Here is a 19,208-nt window from a genome sequence, read left to right as displayed (position 1 = left end):
ATATAAATATTACAAATAAATTGTATCCGTCCTTACTTGGCTTAACCCCTGCCATGCTAGATACCTGCTAGGCTCTGTGGGTGCAGGCCTGCATACATCTGTTGGCATTTCTGGATGTGGAAATGGAGCTGCAGTGAACAAGAATGATCCACGCTGGTGCTTAGAATTAAGTGCAACTGAAAAGTAAGTAAGTGCTTTAATTTTCTAAGCAAGGCTTGAAATTGCTTCTCTAAAACTCTGGGTTGTTTGGATTTAATGGCTTTTAGATATACATTTCCTTACAGTTCGATGTTTTATGGCTCTCTCTGTATGACTTGGTGCCTTCATTTTTCTATGGGTATAACTGCATTAGCCCTACATATGTAACGTGCAACATGCCCCTGTAAAATGAAAGGGATGTTAAAGTTGCACTTTCTTTTACTCAAAGAAAAATGTTGGGGATGAGTTAAATTAAGCACTTTATTTTTCCCCTCAGAAAGTGAGATGAAATTTGCTGCTCTTAATAATCTCATTCCTGCATCATTATTGTCACTGCATGTTACATCTCACCCAGCTTTCATGGGGTGAAATCATTATACGCCCACTGTATTGAGTTCTGCCACAATAAATTAATCTGCTTCAGTGCTGTTGCACTGTTAGGGCTCAGCTGTGTAAGCAAGAGGCTGATGTGTGCCTGGATTGTGGCATCACAGGGTGAAGAGGAGGCAGCTTTGTGGGTGCCAAGATTCCTACTGAAACATCCAGAAACAGTGAAGGATAATAGTGGTCATTGTGTTGATTTTGATAAACCATAGGCAGGCTAACATGGTTGTACTGGGGAGGGAAGGAGAGTGTGTTTATATTTAATGCAATTAATAGAACCCTACGTCCAGATTGTCTATGAGCTCTGCTGAGCCATGACTCACTTCAGAAAGAGTAGGACCCTGTACTGAGGTTTCAGCTTTATTTTTGTGGGGAAGGAATGATGTCTTTCTATGGTTTAACATTTCGTTATTTCACATTAGCCATTAGGTTTGTGTGTTCACCTCATAAAGCAGCTCTTTAATACTAGAAATTCGGACAGCAGGGTTCTGTGGAACTCTCCTGAAATGCTCCTCCTAGTCAGCCTTCCTCATACCTGCATGATGAAGGAAAAGATGAATGTCAGGACTATTGTTTGCAAATTGTCACATATCTATACAGCTGTTCAGCATTCTTCATGTTCTGCGTTCATGAACACAGACAAATACGAGCCTGGAGTCTGTCTGAAGACCCAGCATGAGAAACCTACTCCCACTCCCTCTGTTTTTAATTGAGATATAGAATTCTTATTCAGACATTGTCAGGAAACAGTATCCCACACCAGGCAGAGTATTAGAAATGTGAAAATGCTCTGCCACAAGGAGAGTCAAGAATGATTCATTTTCAACCCCAGGCAGCTATAATGAACTAGAGTGAAATATTTTTACTTTTTTTTTTCTTTATTTTTAATTAGGAAGATGGGAAATCATAATTTGGAGAAGTTCATCTTAAGACTTTACTAAAATGAAGCACCCAGAAAGATCCAAGGACTATGCATGCAGTCAGTAACAGGTCACCGTTACCTGGTAGCCTGAATTTGTCAATCAGAGGAACAAAGCTGTTAAGTACGCTCCGAATTCGGTACACTAATGGCAGAAACAAACACATTTTGTCAGGGTGAGACAGACAGCAACATAAAACATAGAAAAATGGCAAAACCCAAACACTGGCATTTGCAGTATCAATGAACCCAAGATCCCTATTTAAACAAGCATGTGTGCAATATCATTAATAAGAAAGTTGTGACCAGGCTGGTTTCTGAGGACCAGCCACAACCTACCAAAAACGTTAGCCCAGGATTACAGCGGTGACTCCTGTTCTCAGTTGGGAAACTGTGACTTGCTGCTAGTTGCACCTTTCTTGCCACATCCCATGGAATAGCTGAGAATGCCCATATTTTTAATAGTATTTTCAGTAGCTGCCACCATCCCGGTTCAGCCGCCTCAGTGCCAGGGGTTGAATGGCAGCCTGAGTGTGCCTCAGCACCTTATAGAGTGTATCTGGGAAGGCTGCTCTGCTGCTAAAATTGTCTGTTGTCATGGCAACTTAGCATTCAGCCATTGCTGGGGGAAGAGGTGACTCAGGGTCTTGTGATCATTGAGAATGAAAAATGAGTCAGCCTTTCCCTTCATTGTCGCTAAGGCACATTTGTCTCTAGCCACACTGGAATGGTGGATGAGATGTTACAGGATCACTCCATGGTGACGTACAGCATCACAGCATGAGCCATTCTATGGATTTGCATTGCTCAATGACTGTGTGACCTTGTACCCTTAGTGCAGATACAGAGTTGTCTGCTGTAGATACACTTACCTAGACCAAAGTAGATCCCGGTGGTTTCCAAGGAAGCAAAGGTGACCAAACCAGTTCCAACCGAAATAGTCCAATCTAAGGCAAGAAACTAAAGGTTTGGCTTTGATCGCTTTTCCAGTATGCAACAATTTATCCTTCTGTTGAAGTCTTGCCTTACCTTTGTAGTAGTAGTAGCAAATTAGTAAAGCTCCAATTGCAAAGCAAAGAATTACAAAATGAAAGAATTCGTCTGAAATAGAGAGGGGAAAATCAGGTCACAACTGCAGGCACAGCCCTTACAAATACACCTTAAGATACAGTGTATCTATGGCTCAGTTAATACAGTCTATTTCCACAAGATGTCTTGTACACCAGGTTCAATTACAAAACATCCATGCACGTGTTACAAGAAGCTGTGATGATTTTCATCAAGAAGCCTTGATGCATTTCAACAAAGTACTCATGTCAAAAAACAGAGGGGTTTTTTGAACCAGAGATCTTATTCATGGACTAAGGTTTAACAGGGTTGGCGTCAATTGAATTGAAAGAAAAAAATAAATTTAAAAAGATTACCATCCTTACGTATGCCCATCCATCGAACTGTCCACTGATGGAGGTGAGTGTTCTCGTCATATGCTACAAAAAAGAAATGCCTTTTATCACCATGGAATTCTTTAATCGATTCTCAGAACAAAATAGATATAAAACTGTTCAAAGGAAAAGATCTAGGAGGCTTTCAGCTCAAGTTGTCAATCTTTAAATCACCCCCAAAAGCAGGTTGGTTGTTTTTAAAAAGGCATAATCAGATGGTTCCATTAACAATACAGAATTATTTCAAAGCACTCCGAGTCTTTTCTATCTAGTCTGAGACAATTGGTAGTCTCAGAATTAGTGGGAGTGAAGCAGTAGTACAAGGAAGATTCAGTCTGATTCTTGGGTGCTTTGCACAATCACAGCCACCATAATACAACCATCTTCATTACCAAGCATATAAGAACCATCAATCTACTTATGCCTGATGCTGAAGTATTTCTGTACCTCCAAAATTAAGAACTGTAGCTGGCAATTACTCTCCTGAGCTAGCATACTGATACATAGAAAGAATAACATAACAACAAGCTAGATGTTTTTAGAGGCTTAAATAGAGAGTATTTCGCCCAATGCCAGTTGTGTGCAGTTGCCAAATTGCGTTCTTTTTCCAACCGTATTGTCCCCAAGAGCTCAATGTTTTACCAGATCAGCAATGACATGTGCAGAGCAGAAGGCTTTTTTCCTTTTTCTGTTTGCTGCTCACAGAAGACCCCTGGGCAGGCTGCTGTGTGTCAGCCTTTGGGAGTTGATTCATCACTAGTTCTAGGTGCTGATTTCACTTACACTGGTCTGTGCATACAGGCAACCGCTGCCTGGCAGTGAACTTCATTTTCTCTAAAGATGTAACAGGTGAGTACTGGAAACGTATTCCAGATGAGCTATAGGCTCTTGCTGCTGTGCTTTTAAACCACGAAGCAACTCAACTTTTGACAAAAAATTCTGGTTTGGGTCACCTGATACTGGAGTCGTATTTTTAAATTCTTGATTATTTCAGTGTTCTGGATTGAACAAGTTCTGGTTTGGGGACAAACTCAGTTATTTGATTATTAATGTTAACATAGTGTTGCACTAGCCTGACTCACAAATGTTCCTCTCTGCACTTGTATGAATGATCCACAGATCCAGAATTTATCAGAATACCAATTCATGCTGGGTGAGTTCTGCTTTACTCTGCCTCCTAAATGCAATAGTCCCACTGCACCTTTGTGTCATGGGATGACTTGCACGGTATTTCTTCTGTTAATGCATTTTAATAACTATTCTCAAATTTCCACCTTTTGATAAGGAAATATCTGGGTATCAAGGAGCTAGTATAGCTATCATCACTAATCAAAACTTAGTTCTGAAAGGCAGCACTCACAAAAAAAAAGCTGCTTGTTTGTACTTACCATCTGCAATTGAATCTTCTCTTCTGGTAATCGCTGAAAAGCAACATAGTTTCCTTATTTCTGATGGTAAAATACAAATACCTTGTTTCCCGTCATTATCAGCACTAGCAAGCACAGCCAGTATTTGCATATTTGGTGACACAGTATAGACAAAACATTACTTGAAAGTGCCAGGAAATCAGGGAAGTTAAAAGAGCCCAAAACCAGATAAGAATAAAACTGACTAGTCACAGTGATCCCGGGTTCTTTGCAACAGCTGGGCAGTAAGAGATTGATGGGCTCCGTGTCCAGTTGCTAGAACTGAAGCTAGAACCAAACTGTACGGGTGTTTTTTAATATATAAGAAAGAAGAAACTACAGTTAGAATCTTCCTTTCAGGAGGATGAGATTATCTGGGAATGTTTACCTGAATCCGTGTAGGGAACGACCTCTGCTGGTACACCTAAAATATTACACATAGATGATACAGATTAATGCCCCTGATGAATACACATAGCTTGCCACCAGTCCTAGCCCATGCACCTCTATTGAAATTAGTGTGATTGTGTAAAAGGGACAAGGCAGATCCCAGCTCCAGCCATTAGAGAGGGCATCTTAGCTGTGGGTTATGCAGTATGAATGCAGGAAACATAAATGGATTATTAACACCTCACATTCCATCTCTCAATATCTAGGCTCAGGTGGAATCAGACTCCTGTGAGAAAAATTAGATCTCCTAATGTCAGTTTAAGTGAGCCAGCCTTACATCTGAGCTGAGATCAATTTAAGACATTAAGTGATTAAAGCTTTAATTGTTTTATATCTGTGTTTCTACACCATAAGCTGACAGCTATTTCTGTGTGTTGACGCAGCACATTTTCTTCAGCTGCATAGTACTTATTTTCCATTTTTCCTTTGGGAGGAAAGGAAAAGCCTTGGGAAGAAGACCCAAGGTGTGGTTCTCTCTGATCTCTGGTCAGTGCTGAGGGCTGACTGCAACCCCTGTAAGTAGTGGCTGTAACAGGTATTTTCAAAGCTCTTTTGCTGCATTTCAACGGCAGTGGTGCAGATCCAGGCAGCAGGACTTCTCCCACCACAGCAGGTTTTGCTATTCTCCTGGTTAAACTCTAAGCACAGGGCATGGGTAAGCATTGGTATGACTTGAGCTTCATCTTGTAGGAAATGCCTTTCATCCAGCCAGATTCTGACTGGTCATTTTCCTATGTCTGTACAGGCTTGTTTGCTCAAATGTCAAACCAAAGAATGCCAGAAATTATTCATCTTTTCTTGCTTATATTGGTTATCTTTAGTAAAAACAATACTGTTGTGACTTTGTCCTACCTCCAAGTAATTGGCCTTCAGTCTTCTGTCTTCCTAAATCTTCTCCATCACTGTCTGCATAGACAAAGTTTTTCATCAGATTAAAGAAAAATGTGCCAGCAGTATCAGAAACAACAGCACTATAGCTGTTTGCTCATAATAATAGCTATAGGATATGTAGGTAAAAATCAAGGCTTTGAAATGCAAGAATCATTGTCAAGTGCTTTTGCCTCACAGCTCTCTGCCAAGCTGGCTGAATAGGAGAAAACCAGCAAAATCTGAAGTTGGAATAATTTGTATAAAGGGGTGTAGTGAGAAAGTTCTTATTATTTGAAACAGGAACATCAGCACTGCTCACGTAAGTACCATGGCACTGGCAGCTCCTACAGTACACTGATTGTTCTTGGCCTCCCCCTGTAACACAGGCTTCAGCTGGACTATAAGCACTGAAGATCACAGAAGTTAGGACTTTTTATTTGGGAAGAAATCTTGCAGCAGAATTCCATGTTTCTGAAACCTCCAACTTCCACAAGAGCAGGAGGCAGCCACTATTTAGCAATAATGAATCTGGACATACTGATTATTTTCTCTGCTCTCTCTTTTGCATAATTTCTCACTATTTTTTCCAGAGTTCTGCAGAATTGCTACAGAACTGCTGCAAGTCTGATGTGAATCTCTCATTGAACATGCAATAAGATTAAATTACGTATCAGTGAAAAATAAAATAAATCCTCTTTACCTTGTGTATCTTCATCTGTGGACTCCTGGGACGAGTTTTCAGCCTTTTTATCACCTTGTGAATGCACAAGATTCCTTTCTAATCTCTTCAGGAGTTTCAGTTTTTCATCTGTTTTATCAACAGAGAAAAAGGTATTAGAAACAACTGTTCACATTTACTCTCTTTTACAGTGACAGATTTCACAATGGTTGAATTAAAAGTTGCCTGTTGGGAAATCAGACCCTTAGTCTTATTTCAGCCATGGTTTTTGCACACAAGGAGTAAGTACAAAGCATTACAGATTAAAGCATCATACACAGTACTGTTAAGACTTCCCTAAAAGAGTGTGGGAGATGCCTAAAGTTTCATATTCTGACCTTTAATTTACTCATAATGATACCTCTATGAAAACTCCCATTCCCTGAAGCAACAGCAGCTGCAGCTGAAAGATGCTTTAGTTGGAGAATAGTTGTTCACCCTTCCCTGGGTTACTTCTCCCTTCACCCCTGACTTCTGCAAGATTCCCTGCGTTCATGCCATAGTGCCAGCACCCTCCTGTGGCACAAGAGCAGAGCCCTCAAAGCCAGCCAGGCCAAATTACCAGGAGGAGAAACCTTCATGAACATGTCTGATCAAGGCAAAAAGGGGAACAGAATCTCCTTAAGGGTATCCAGTTAAATTCAGGGTCATCTTAGTAAGTGCAGCTTTGTAATCTATTAAAGAAAGACAACGATTTTATGGACCCTGTGGAACTGCACTTAGTTTCTTACTGCACACCCAAGCATGAGAAATGCAGTGGAGTCTATTTGACCCTTGTTGCCAGGTTTAGCATCCTGAGTGGCTCTATCCTCTGTGCATTACATGTGCTCCTACAGTCACTGCAAAAATATTTTCAGTGGCTCAGCTTGGATTCCTCACCACTGTGAGAGCTCAGGGAGGTCCGGGCTGGCTGGATAACAGTCTGTGCAAAAAAGTGTCCTAGGTGTCATGAATCCAGTTAGACAGGAAAAACCATGACATGACTTTGAGTCAGAGAAATTTGTTTGGCATCACTATGACAGGATATCCTCTCTCCCTGAATACATGTGTTTTTTTCCCTGAGAAGAAGTGAAATCAAACTAAAGTAAAATACTGTCTTTGGCTCCCATTATCACCATGCCTAACTGACTTTCCTAAGCAGTACTTTAGACATTTTAGCTGTTCACTAGTAATCACTTCCAAGCATTTTCAAACTAATGTCAAGTCCCACTGGCACTGCAGTAATTTTGATAAAATAGCTGATGTGCAGCTGGGTAGGACTCACCCTTTCCCTTGGAGCTGGGCAGCTCCCTGTATCCAGATGGGTTTCTTGTCTTCAGCAAGAGGTAGAGAACAGTCATGGCCCTCACTCCTTCCTCCTCTATGGCTTTCAGGCAGGCTGCACAGCCTGCAGGCGGGACACTGCAGTTGTTGACGAGCTGAAAGAAAAGTAAGTAAATAGCAAACAGTCCTACCAACAAAACATAACCTGTAAAAACATGCCCCGCTATATAAATGAATGTATCCTGCCCCATCTGTTGGAAAGGTAATCCCCTGATCCTACTACACAACAGGGAAATCAGGGACAGAGTAATGCCAAAGATGGGAAGAGAATGCAAACTCCATTCAGCAACTCATAGCTGAGCCATAAACTTGAAAAAAAACATTGTGTACAACAGTTAACTGTCTAAAGAGCTACAGAAATACAGGGTGTGAAAATAGACATGGAATCTCTGCAGTATCTTACAGCAAAAATGTCACTAACAATGGTATTGCCTTGAAAACTGAGCTGGACAGATCCTGAGGAGTTTACACAAAGGCAGTTATTTTTGCGCATGGAGAACAATGAAGGAAAAAACAGGGACCTGAGTCTCATTTATCTAAGTGCCCTCTTACAGCACTTCCATATTTTAGATACGTTTTAGCATATCAACTAATTAGACTGTATGTTTTCTCTCTCCAAATTACAAAAGTATCTGTATAACAATGTTTCTCAAAGGATGCACGTGTCTTCAGTTAACTTACATTCTTGTCTTCAGTACTCAGGACAGGTGGATCGATAGCGGCTAAACATTTTACAAGTGATTCCCAGAAGGACTTATTTGTTTCCTCATGATTCTGCAAGTAACTGGCATCAGCAGTAAAAGCCCTCTGGAAAATGTCTGGAAGGGAAAACAAACAAATCACTGTGCAGCAATAGAGGTGGGTTGCAGGGCAGTGCTCTTACCATGCTGAGCACAGGTATGGTGACAGACATCAGACTCAATACACTGCCCAGCATCCGCACATGAGTGTAGAGGAAACAGCAGTGCTGTGTTATGTAAAGCAACTCAGTCTGGCAAAAATCAGTAGAAAAATGTCAACACCCCATACAAATTACTGATGCCTTTGTCTCAGAGAAGCAGGGGAAGTATTCCTGGCTATTTAATGGATACTTATTCCGACCATGCTGTTTTACAGACAGGCAGAAAGGGCTGGATACCAGGTTATTGAGACACCTCATCAGGCATTTAATGCACAACAAAATCTACTTCAGTCATCTGAATTCCCACCAGCACACACTTAAGGCCTGACGAGAAGCCTGTGGAAGAGCTGGGAACTGACTGCTGGTCTCTTTTTACAAGCAAGGAGATGGATGGAGTGTGTTTTCAGAGGAAACAAGTTTCCTTGACTCATAACCACTCTAGCAAACACTGCTGTGTAGCATGAATGAGCCTAAACTTTGATCTTCATGCACTACACTCACCTTGCTGCTCTTCAGTAAGGTCTGGGAGTAGGGCATTCAAGTTCTCCATTGCTGTGCCTGTTCAAAAGAGGAAAAAAAGCGTATTAGAAACAGATCTCTGGTTTTCTGAGTTAGATTTGCTTTTTTGAAAACGTGGCATCTACCTGTAGGCACTTTAGTTTTGAAATCCCTTCTCTGTTGCAATGGGAGTTTCACATCATGATTCATTTACCTTCTGGGGACACCTCTGAGTGAGTCTTGCTGAGCTGGCCTTTGGTTATTAAGGAAGAACAAATGTCTGATCAGCATGAGTAAAATGAAAAGAAATGACCTGATCGTTCATGTTGGTGGTTTTTTTACAACTACCAAGATGCCTCATTAACTATTTACAACAGATGTGAGTAACAGGCCCTGTTCTATTCACAAAGCAATGTTTATTCTGTGCCTTTTACATCCTTATACTTACAATGTACTAATTAGGGAAGACAGTGACAATGGTTCATAGGAAGACCCTGCAAGATTTAGAACCCTTGGCACTCAGAAGACTTTGACACTTCAACATCTGTTCTTCCCAGGCTGTCATAGAAAGAAAATTTCCACTAACCTTAGGTTTATGAATTAAAAAATTGTGTCGATCTCAGACTTCTCACTGGTATTTTCACAGAAACAAAGCTTTCTGACATCTCCAAAATTCAATATTTCCTTTTGTTTTGCTAAACTCTCCCCAGAAATTTTGGGTTGAGGCTGTTTTATTCTGATGATGCATTTTTTGTAGTTCTGAACAGTTGCCTCTGCCCACCATGGTCCAGTATCCTGCTCTGACTGCATCCCCTCTCATGCAGCATCTCAGCTAAGATACTACTGTACTAAGAGATGCAAAAATTCTTGGGAGCCTGAAGTAGTTTCCACCATGCAGGGCACAACAGAAAAACCATTTATACCCATACACATTTTCTTACAATATGACTTGAGTCCATTCAACAAAACACTTCCAATCAAGCGGTTTGATACCTAAGTATTTCCTTTAAACTTTCCAGATGGAGAACTGTTTCTTTTCCAACAGGCAGTTTCAGTTCTCTAAAGCCCCCTCAGATCAGTCAGAAAAATATTCTAATACAAAACCCAAACCAGGCCCAGAGAATACCTTCAGAAGTACAGTGTAACACACATGCAAACCTATCTTCATTCTGGAAACAGAACAACTTTTTAGCATATCAGTTCTCAGATAAAAGAAATTAGACACAGAGACTCCAAAATAGCTGCAAAACCTTTTGGAACAAGGGCCAAGGTCCCACATTCCTGATATGTTGGTTTTCCCAGGGGCTTTCTCCTTTCCTAGCCTGCAAAAGTGCTCTTCAAGTGATAAGGTCCTTAGTTTGAAACTCGTTTTAGCCACTGGTTTGCTGTTTGGTTCTGGGAAAGTTACACAATCCTTTTATCCACTTCAAAAGGCTAAGCCCAGACAACTGCTTACCTGCCTTCCTAGGTCTATTGTGAGAAAACAACAATTAAATTGTTCCTGATAATAACTCTATGCAAGGCACCTACAACAGCAGATAATACCTTGTATTTAACCACCTGATATAATACCTGGAAAGACTGGCAAGTTTTTGGACAGACAAGCTTTGAACTCTATCCATCAGTCTAATAGAATTTTTTACCTCTCCCACAAGCCCTGCCTGACTTGCAGCCTTTGCTGCTGCAGCTGCGGCAGCAGCACTGTGTGACAAAGGCAGGCAATGTGAGACTGTGAGCACCCGATAGGGAATGCAGGAAATGCATCTGCCGTCTCTGCCCTTGTAAGCAACAGCCAGTGTTGAAACACAGGAACCCAATATAACACACCCTGGATAAACTCGTTCCTGGCTGCACAATAAAGAGTGTAATTTCTGTGTCATTGTGTATCCCCAGCTATGGTTTTCAGCCTTTCTCAGTATCTTTCTTGTCTCCCTATTTACTCATCTTACACCTTGCAACAATGTTTGCTTTTGTAAGCTATACCCTTTAGGCCTCTCTGTGGAACGCACGGTTGAAACATCAGGCCTAAAGGGACAAAAATTACTTTAAATATAAAAATTTCTTTTTTAACTGATGAATTGCCCTTCATAAACATATTTATAAACAATCCACATATTTTACTGTTGAGTGAAATTCAGGAGGTTTGTCTTTGGTGCTCCTAATACCTAGTGAAAGCCACTTCCATTGGCACATTTGATGCATGTTGCTATTCCCATGACATGAGCCTGCCGCAGCAGCTGCCTTATGCTGGCTTTGTGTTATCCCAAAGACAAAATGAGCAGGTAGGCACTAGCATATCTGTCCCACCAAACACAAAGAGCAGATTCAACACTGAAGGCAGAGGAAACACTGTCAACCTCATTTGCTCTCAGAGTTATTTACTTTAAGACCAGACTGCTCAGCTGTACCAGTGGAAGCACATTTGCCTAATGCATTTATGCACCCCATTATGATAAGTCCTGGTTGCCACAAAAGAAACAGCCAGCATCTGCTCCCATCTTCCTTTCTGTGCCTCCAAGCATAGCAAAGCCCAGTCACCAAGGTTTACGTAAATAAGGAAGTTGGGTACCTAATTTCTGTTAGACTATGGACAATTAATTCCCCTGTGGCTCTTCTGGAAAGAAAATCAGATCTAAACAAAGGACAAATACAGGCACTTAATTACTGTATGCTTTTAAAGTGATTTAGTTGATTATACTTCATAAAGAGAGAAAGATGATGACAGACTGGGATTCCAGCCTCACCATGAGCTCACTGAGGAATGACATGAACAACAGACATCATCTTGCTTTCCCCCACAGTAAATCAGAACTTAATTGCAGTGAGGTCTTTTTAACATATCAGAATAAGATTTGTGTGCAGACTTCTCCTAGTTGTTTAGAAAGTGAGGTCAATAACCACTGTACACAACAACTTGTTGCTTAGCTGCTGATGATATATATCTGAGTGAAATTGTACAATGGGATAGCAAAAAATACAAATAAAGTGAAATAAAACTTTTTGCTTCAAGACAAAAAACAGCTAATCGTAAACCTTTTTCCTTTGGAACTACTTTCACCTTTCATTTTAAGTTACATGATGAAAACAAATCTTGCTAAATTTTACTTTAAACATAAACACTAAGTCCTTCTCTGCCCTTTTCTCACACCAAACCAAACCAACTTCATAAAGCGCACCTGCAAGTATCAGGTAGGTCCTAGCAGCTGGTTCCACAGATAATGTCCTGGAGGGCTGTGGCTATGCTGAAAGCTGGTAGCTTCTTCCAGCAAGACAACAAAAAACTGATCCACACAAGCTCAGTCTGAAACTGCTCCTATACTAGGCTCCTTGGGCAATGCCACCAGCAAGATAACCCTGCTATTCTTCTGCTTGCCTTCCTGTTGTCAAATATGGTTGAAATGCGACAGAGAAGTAGCAAAAGTCTTGTGACTGGCCCCACGGAGTGAGCAGGGAGTAGTCATAGCCCATCCACCCCTTGCCACAGCACCGGTGCTTCCTCCCTCAGCTCTCACAGCAAGCCCAGACATGGCGGCCATGCTGCTGCCAACCTGAGCTGGTTTGCTGCCTGTTTTCCAGCTGGGCTGGAAACAGAATGTCAGTGCTCCCATATGCATTTACATACACAGCTGGAAATTACCTGGTTTGTATTTCTCCTTATGCTCTGTGTGCTCCTCTCTGTAGTCCTTGGAAAGCTCTGAAAGGAAGAAAATGAGCTCATCAGAAGCAAGAAGAGCTCATGTTTGTAGTCTGAGTAAAGTTAAGGCAAACAAGTCTTCATCTACACATAAAGTGCAGGGATTGCCAGGAGGATTTTGTAAAAAAAAAGAATAAAAAATAAAAATCCAACCAAACAACCAAACAAAAAATATATATATATTTTTTTAGAAGATACGTAAGTGTAGTCAGGAAGACACCGAGGTTACAGGGAAGCCCTCTGGCTCACACCCACAGCACCACAAGCCCTTGTAAAGCAGTGTGACACCTCAGGGAGTTACCAACAACCCAGCAGTGTACCGAGAGCCAAGACGCAACCCCCAGACGCCCTCAGTCTCAACCACACGACGCTCCCGAACCCCTCCCTGGCAATTACCTGCAGGGCCATGTGGTGGCTCAGGATCCCGGGGCAGGCACTCGATAGCAGGCGGGCAGGAAGGCGTCGGGGCCAGCGCCGGGGCCTCACGCGGCCGTCCTGACTCACAAGGAGAGCGGCGGCTGCTCCACATCATCCCCTGCCCGGTGGCAGCCACGCTCCAGGAGCGGTGGGAGGAGCTGAGCGCTTTCCGTGTCCCCAAGCTCTGCTGAAGCAGCCGAGGGCTGATCCCTCTATGGTGTGCGGCAGAGGAGCTGGGTGGCCTCCTGGACTGACTCAGCAGCCCAGACTAGCTGGGACCCCCAGCCCTGCCTACAGCTGCACTGTGCCCCTTTTGAGGCAGGAGGCCTGGGCCCATGGGGATTCCATGATGGCAGTTTGGAGGCCAGGGCATGCTGCCCTCCTGCCCAGAGTGTCCCCATAGGCAATGGCCTATGCAGGAAGCAAGGAGATGGGTGGGTTTCATACCACACTCATCAGGAACTGGACACTGCCAGCAGAGGTCAGGTCCAGCATGATCTCCTGCTGTGTTTGCAGGTGGCTGGGGTAAGAACAAAGTGGAGCAGCCTGCACTGACTGCCAGGAGCCACCCAGGTTACGAGGGGCCGTTTACTGCTCCTCAGTTTACCATTTACTCCCAGGTCCACTCCGCTTGGGCCAGCCCTCATTTCCCCAACCTGCTCTGCTTTAGCACCAGACAGGAATCTCAATAACTGCATCAGCTGAGGCAAAGAAAATACTAGTGTTTCCTAAGCAAACCTCCCCAGCCTAGCTTTTGCTTTCACTATGACCAGGGGTCTCTCAGGCCTTACCATGCACCCTTAGATTTCCACCTGAACCTTTGCCAGGTACAAAAGTTCTCTTGTATGTAGTCACATTGAGGCATTTGCCAAATTAAGCTAACGGCTTCACCCTGGTGCAGTGTGCAAGAGCAGGTTGTGCACGCTCCCTCTGATCTCCACGTACCAATGCTTCTGGAGAGACTGGGACCCAGAGAAAGTAATTTGTACTTCCTGTAGGAGGTGTGCATTGAACTTCTCCTTTGACAGTTGGGTACTTTTTTTTTTTGATTGCTTGGGGTTTTTTAAAGCAGGGAGTTTCACTGGTTTTCCTTAAGTGCCCATTCAAGTGCCTTGTCTCACCTACCCTGACGTATTTAATTACTTTATGTTCAACACTCAAAGCAGCTAATACCATCCCATCTGCTTTTGCTGGGAGAATATTATCTAATTAATTAATTGCTTTATCATGCATTACATGTGTTTATTTTGCCCTTTGTTGGGAACTGTCCTCTTGAGTTAGGTGAATGGTGAAATGGTGAATGTACGCTGGAAAAATCACTTCCAGGAGAGATTCAGAGACACAAAAGCAGCTCTCTGCTTGACAGTAATTAGGAACAGTGTGTGTGCAGGTCTGTCACCCAGTCAGATTGCATAAGAAATGTAGAAATACGCCTATGTGAGTGTAGGAGGGGCCCAGTGCTGGTACGTATTCAAAGCAGTAATTGCTCGTTTAATCATCACATTTCTGACAGATTAAAACACTCCCCTGACACATTGTGCCCTACCCTGCTTTTATCCAGAGGGTTGCTTGAATTAGTCCCTTCTGTGCATTTACTTAGTTGCTACTTTCTTTTTTCCTTTAAATAAATTCTGCTTAAACAATTGTTGTGAGACAACAAAGTAAGAGTAACTGAGGGAGGATTATGCTTCCCTGCCAGCTGCATCTTGCAGGCTACAGCTAGTTAAGAGATACCTTTCTGTTGTTGAACTCTGAACACCTTTGAGAGAGAACAAGAACAGAAAAGCAACAGGTAATAAGTGCACTCTCCTAACCCTCCACACTCTCACTGAATGAGTAACACCCTCTTATGTGGGGAGATCACAAGAGAGCAGCCGTTTTGCCTTTGGCTCAGCTGAGAGGAAGTCCGAGGTTTAGCCACGTAACTTTTTGCAGAATTGCATGGGAGAGTGGATCCTGTTGTACCTTACTGCTTTTGGAGATGATTTTTCTCATTCTGTCCCTTCTCTGGAATTACCTGCTATAATAACTTATTACCCTAATATTTCAAACTAATACAGTCACATTTTTGCTAAAGCCTGCTAAATGTAAGAACTAGGCCTTATTTAATGTTTAGCTACAAGCATTAGTTTATTCTATACAAATCTTTTAGCATCTCTCCTGAACACCAAGAACGAAGCAGAACACTGTGCTCACCTCTATGGCTGACTGTTTCTTATTGTTTCCTTAAACTTTTACTTCTAGTCAAAATCACATTTTCTTTAAATTTGTTAGAAGCTTTCTAATATGATGTGTTGTAAGTGGTGCCACAGCTATACTCTTACAGTAAAATTTTCTTATTTACATTTAAAATGTCTGGTGTCTAATAACTACTGAAAAGTGGCAACAGAGACTGAAGATCCACAAGACGAAATTTATGCATGCTGCAGACCCTACTGACGGACTCCAGAGAAACCTTGCTCTTTGTTTCTCCTTACTGCCAGTGCTAACGCTCCTAACAGCAGACTACTCTGCACTTTCTTGAGCCTCACAGGTTTTCATTATTTGGCTGAGTTACAGAGCTGTTAAGCAGCTGTCCTGTGCCTACAGTCTGCCCTGCAGACTACTGAGCTCCACAGCAAAAGTGGCATTTCACAGCTCAGATTTCTTGTGGAAATGCACTAAGTTTTTTTTATGCAGAAACCCAGAAGATAAATGGCAGTCTGTCTGAAAGGCCAGAGAGGGGAAGGTGGCAGCGCCACCCTGAATGTCACATCTCCTCCAGATGCTCAGCCCTCCAGAGCAGAAACCCCAGCTGATTAAGGCAGATGCTGTTGGAGTTTCTGCTTCTCTCACACTTGAAGCATTTCTCTGAAATGCAAACTCAGTCTGGTTCAGCAGGAGGAAGGCAGACCTGGCTCTGGCACTTTCCATGAGCTCTTTCTTTCCCTGACCAGACTGCAACAAAAATGGCCTGCAGTTTTGGAGCCTGGGAAAAAGCACTTCCTTAGCTCACACCAAGGTCTTTGCAGATACTGAAGGTAACACCAAGGGGAGAACATTTTCCAAACCCTGTCCAGAAACATGCCAGTTTCTAGTAAGTTTAAACTGTAGTTTATTACATTCCTGGTGGTGAATTTGAATGTCTGTTTCATCACATCTATAATCATGTCATCAGTGCAATTCTATTGCTACTACACAAAATATTCGCCCTGCTCCCAAAAGGCTTGGGGTGCCAGGGATCTGAGGAAGAGGCTTGCTGACTGCTAGAGAAGTGGGGAGCAATGAACTGCTCCCAGCTGCTGCCTGGCTGAGCCCCCAAGTCCTGCAGCAAGCACAGGGCATCAGCGTAGGGTCTGAGGGCACTCTCCTGATGCACCCCTCCACCAGCCTTCCACGAGCAACCTGCAACAAAACCTGCTCTCACTCAAGTGTCTCTTCTCTTCCTCCAGTTCCCTGGGGTCCCCTCCCACCTCCATCCTCCTGGTCTAGCAAACTGGAAAAGATGTCAGTGAATCTGAAACCTTTCATACCCCTGTGAGTTTTCCAGCTCATTGACAACTCAGCTGTGTCCTAACACATTCCCCTCTTGAGATCACCTCCGATCACTGAATTATCAGGTTCAATCATCTCAATGCAGAAGGGATGAAGATACATATGGTTTTTAAGATGTTTCCAAATATCAAGGCTGTATCAGCACCAGTACCCACAGAGCCCAAAGGTTATTTACTAGAAACTAGGATTATTTGTGAGATCTGGTCCAAAACTACGTGCTTTTGATTGGACATTACAACCTTTGTGATGTAAGCAAAGCTTCTCCCTCTTGTGCTGACATCAGAAAAATAGTATCGTAGCCAATACCGTATCACCTCAGCTCCTGTCCAAGATCAGAATTCAGTACTGTTACTCATTCCCAAACTGTTACTTAAACGAGGACTGCAGGATTCCTCTGACCAATCCATGAGGTTGGGCTGCCTGTCCTGCAGGCAGCAAGCACTAGAAGCACACTGCTACCATTTGAGAGTGCAAACCTTTCTCAAACTACAGATGCAGCTCATGCTCTAATGAAACTGCACCATTCTGGCACCTTCCTAAGAGGTTTCAAACCAGCTTGTTCCCAAGCCCAAGCTCTGGGAAAATATCTCAGCTACAAACAATAGCAGCAAGGGTGTCCAAGCACCCAGCTCTCCCAGAGCAAAAGGAAAGCACCCTGTCAGCTCCTGCTACATTAAACGTATGGCAGGGAGAACAGCACCACTAACACAGCAAGTAAATCAATCTCCTGATGCAGAATACACAAATCTATTCCAGAAAAGTTTAATGTGAGTTCCTGCAACATCATATTCTGAAAAACACAGTACAAGAAGAAAAAAAAAGGCAAACAGGATTCCCCAGTCTTTAAAACAATCAAAGAGATCAAAGCTCCATCTACTAACAAGGCTGCACACCAGACCAGGTACTGTAAGTAGCAGTGTAAGTCCAGGCACCAGGAAGCTTCCCCTCCTCCCAGAGATGGGCTGGAGTGAGCAGCACCCAGAGCAGAAGCCTGGTCTTGCAAAGCACAAGGGAACTACTGAGACTCTCTGAAAGGGAAAAGCGCAGGACCCTGAACTGCAGTGAGCTGCCTAGCATCCCTCCTGGGAGATGAACCAGAGAGGCTGATCCCAGTGCTCCAGCTCTATGACAGCATGTGTCCAGAGAGGAGCAGTACCCTCTGGAAGACAGAGCCCTATACCAAAACTGCTTTGGACACATCAACTGTATGCCAACACCTATTCCTCCAAGAAACACTGGGGTCAGAGGGAAAAAGGAGCAACAGCGTGACAGCCTTACAACAGCCTGTCAGAGAACCACCAAGTGATCAGAGACACAAACCATACTACTAGGTGGGATCAGGAACAAGAAACAGATCTCGGGTGGTCAGCCTGGTACAGACCCCATCCCAGGGATGTCTGTGGTACCCTCTGTCTCCCATTCAGTCTTTGGGTTAAGAATTTTAGGATAATCTAGACTGGGACCTCTGGTAGTCTCTATCTCCTTAAAACACACACACACCTTCAGTCAGAGATCAATCTGCTCAGGGACTTGTACAGACAAGTATAGAGTTCTCCAAGAGGACAGAGATCTCACAGCTCCACTCCAGCACATCCAGAATGAATAGTACACAGACCACAGGCATACTATTGATGCACCTGGGCCAGAGAGCAGCTGCCTCCGAGGAAAGAGACAGGTGCTTTCCCTCTACCTGCCAATCCTGCATGACAGCACTCAGTCTCATCATTTGGTATCACCCCCGAGCAAAAGGGCAATGATCCATGACTGCTCCACTCGACTCCTCTAAGTACTGTAGGATTGCTACAAAGCACTTATTTCTGGTGGGACTACACACCAGAAGCACCTAAGCCTCCTGGATGTGCAGCCCAATTTGACAGTAAAGTGTAACTGGCTATGTGATCTGAGGGAAATGCTGGAGGAGCACTTACTCAATGGAAAACACAGAGCATCCTACAGAGAACAAACTGTGAACTCAGAAGACCTATGCTGAGGAGCAACCACCTGACGTCAACTGGAGAACATACTAAAACATGTAAAGCCTGCTGGGAAGTAAAGCCTTTACTGACACCAACTCCATGGACTCTCCAACAACTTAAATATGACCTGCAAGTCTGCAGCTCTAGATGCTCAGTGAAAAACTGAAACACACAGAGGAGTGGTGGGAAGGGAAAAGAGATTTCTTCTACTTGCCACTTGCCTCCCAAGAGAGAAGACATTCCCCTATGGCATGTGATGCACTCCAGGGTAGGTGAGCCTGTCCCCAACACAGCCCCAACAGCATGAACATAGGAAGGCTTAGACACCCTCCAAACCATCAGGATCACCAGGTTTTCTGCTGTGACTGCAGCAGGAGCACAGAGCACCTCAAAGGCTGGTCAGGTACTTCATGGAGCTGACAGCATGCCAGGCCTGCAGCCCCTGCAGCACACTCCCTCCCATCACAGCCCCCATTGT

General features: G+C 43.3%; 1 protein-coding gene across 3 annotated transcripts; it reads right to left on the bottom strand.

The window, feature by feature from the left end:
• Nucleotides 1-441: 441 nt before the first annotated feature.
• On the bottom strand, nucleotides 442-19,193 carry TMEM40 (transmembrane protein 40). 3 transcript variants are annotated; one of them, XM_062610674.1, is made up of 14 exons: nucleotides 13,200-19,193; nucleotides 12,747-12,803; nucleotides 9,113-9,169; nucleotides 8,392-8,528; nucleotides 7,652-7,805; nucleotides 6,370-6,477; nucleotides 5,652-5,705; nucleotides 4,738-4,773; nucleotides 4,332-4,364; nucleotides 2,926-2,988; nucleotides 2,531-2,602; nucleotides 2,374-2,448; nucleotides 1,584-1,646; nucleotides 442-1,117 (listed from the first exon to the last, which is right to left on the bottom strand). In XM_062610674.1, the coding sequence occupies exons 1-14, from the start codon at nucleotides 13,333-13,335 to the stop codon at nucleotides 1,098-1,100; spliced, it is 1,065 nt and encodes a 354-aa protein (XP_062466658.1). In that variant the 5' UTR covers nucleotides 13,336-19,193; the 3' UTR covers nucleotides 442-1,097. The 3 variants fall into 3 exon arrangements, with proteins under 3 accessions (XP_062466658.1, XP_062466657.1, XP_062466659.1); XM_062610673.1 differs by having other exon boundaries at nucleotides 442-1,646; XM_062610675.1 differs by lacking the exons at nucleotides 12,747-12,803; nucleotides 13,200-19,193 and adding an exon at nucleotides 12,286-12,512 and having other exon boundaries at nucleotides 442-1,646.
• Between the last annotated feature and the right edge of the window lie 15 nt (nucleotides 19,194-19,208).

This window comes from Pezoporus occidentalis, unplaced genomic scaffold, assembly GCF_034315485.1.
Source record: "Pezoporus occidentalis ecotype Australia unplaced genomic scaffold, CSIRO_AGI_Poc_V1 ctg149, whole genome shotgun sequence".
Taxonomy (NCBI): Eukaryota; Metazoa; Chordata; class Aves; order Psittaciformes; family Psittacidae; genus Pezoporus; species Pezoporus occidentalis.
The sequence above is the reverse complement of the archived record's forward strand: the minus strand, read 5'-3'. Positions and strand labels throughout refer to the sequence as shown.

What these genes read in the sequence shown, in the direction of transcription:
- TMEM40 (XM_062610673.1), bottom strand. Translation starts at nt 13,335, where the DNA reads ATGATGTGGAGCAGCCGCCGCTCTCCTTGTGAGTCAGGACGGCCGCGT. An exon ending in GCCCAGCTCCAAGGGAAAGG is followed by an intron (nt 6,478 to 7,651) that starts GTGAGTCCTACC and finishes TTGATAAAACAG; the next exon opens with ATGAAAAACTGAAACTCCTG. An exon ending in AGAAGATTCAATTGCAGATG is followed by an intron (nt 2,989 to 4,331) that starts GTAAGTACAAAC and finishes TCTTTTTTGTAG; the next exon opens with CATATGACGAGAACACTCAC.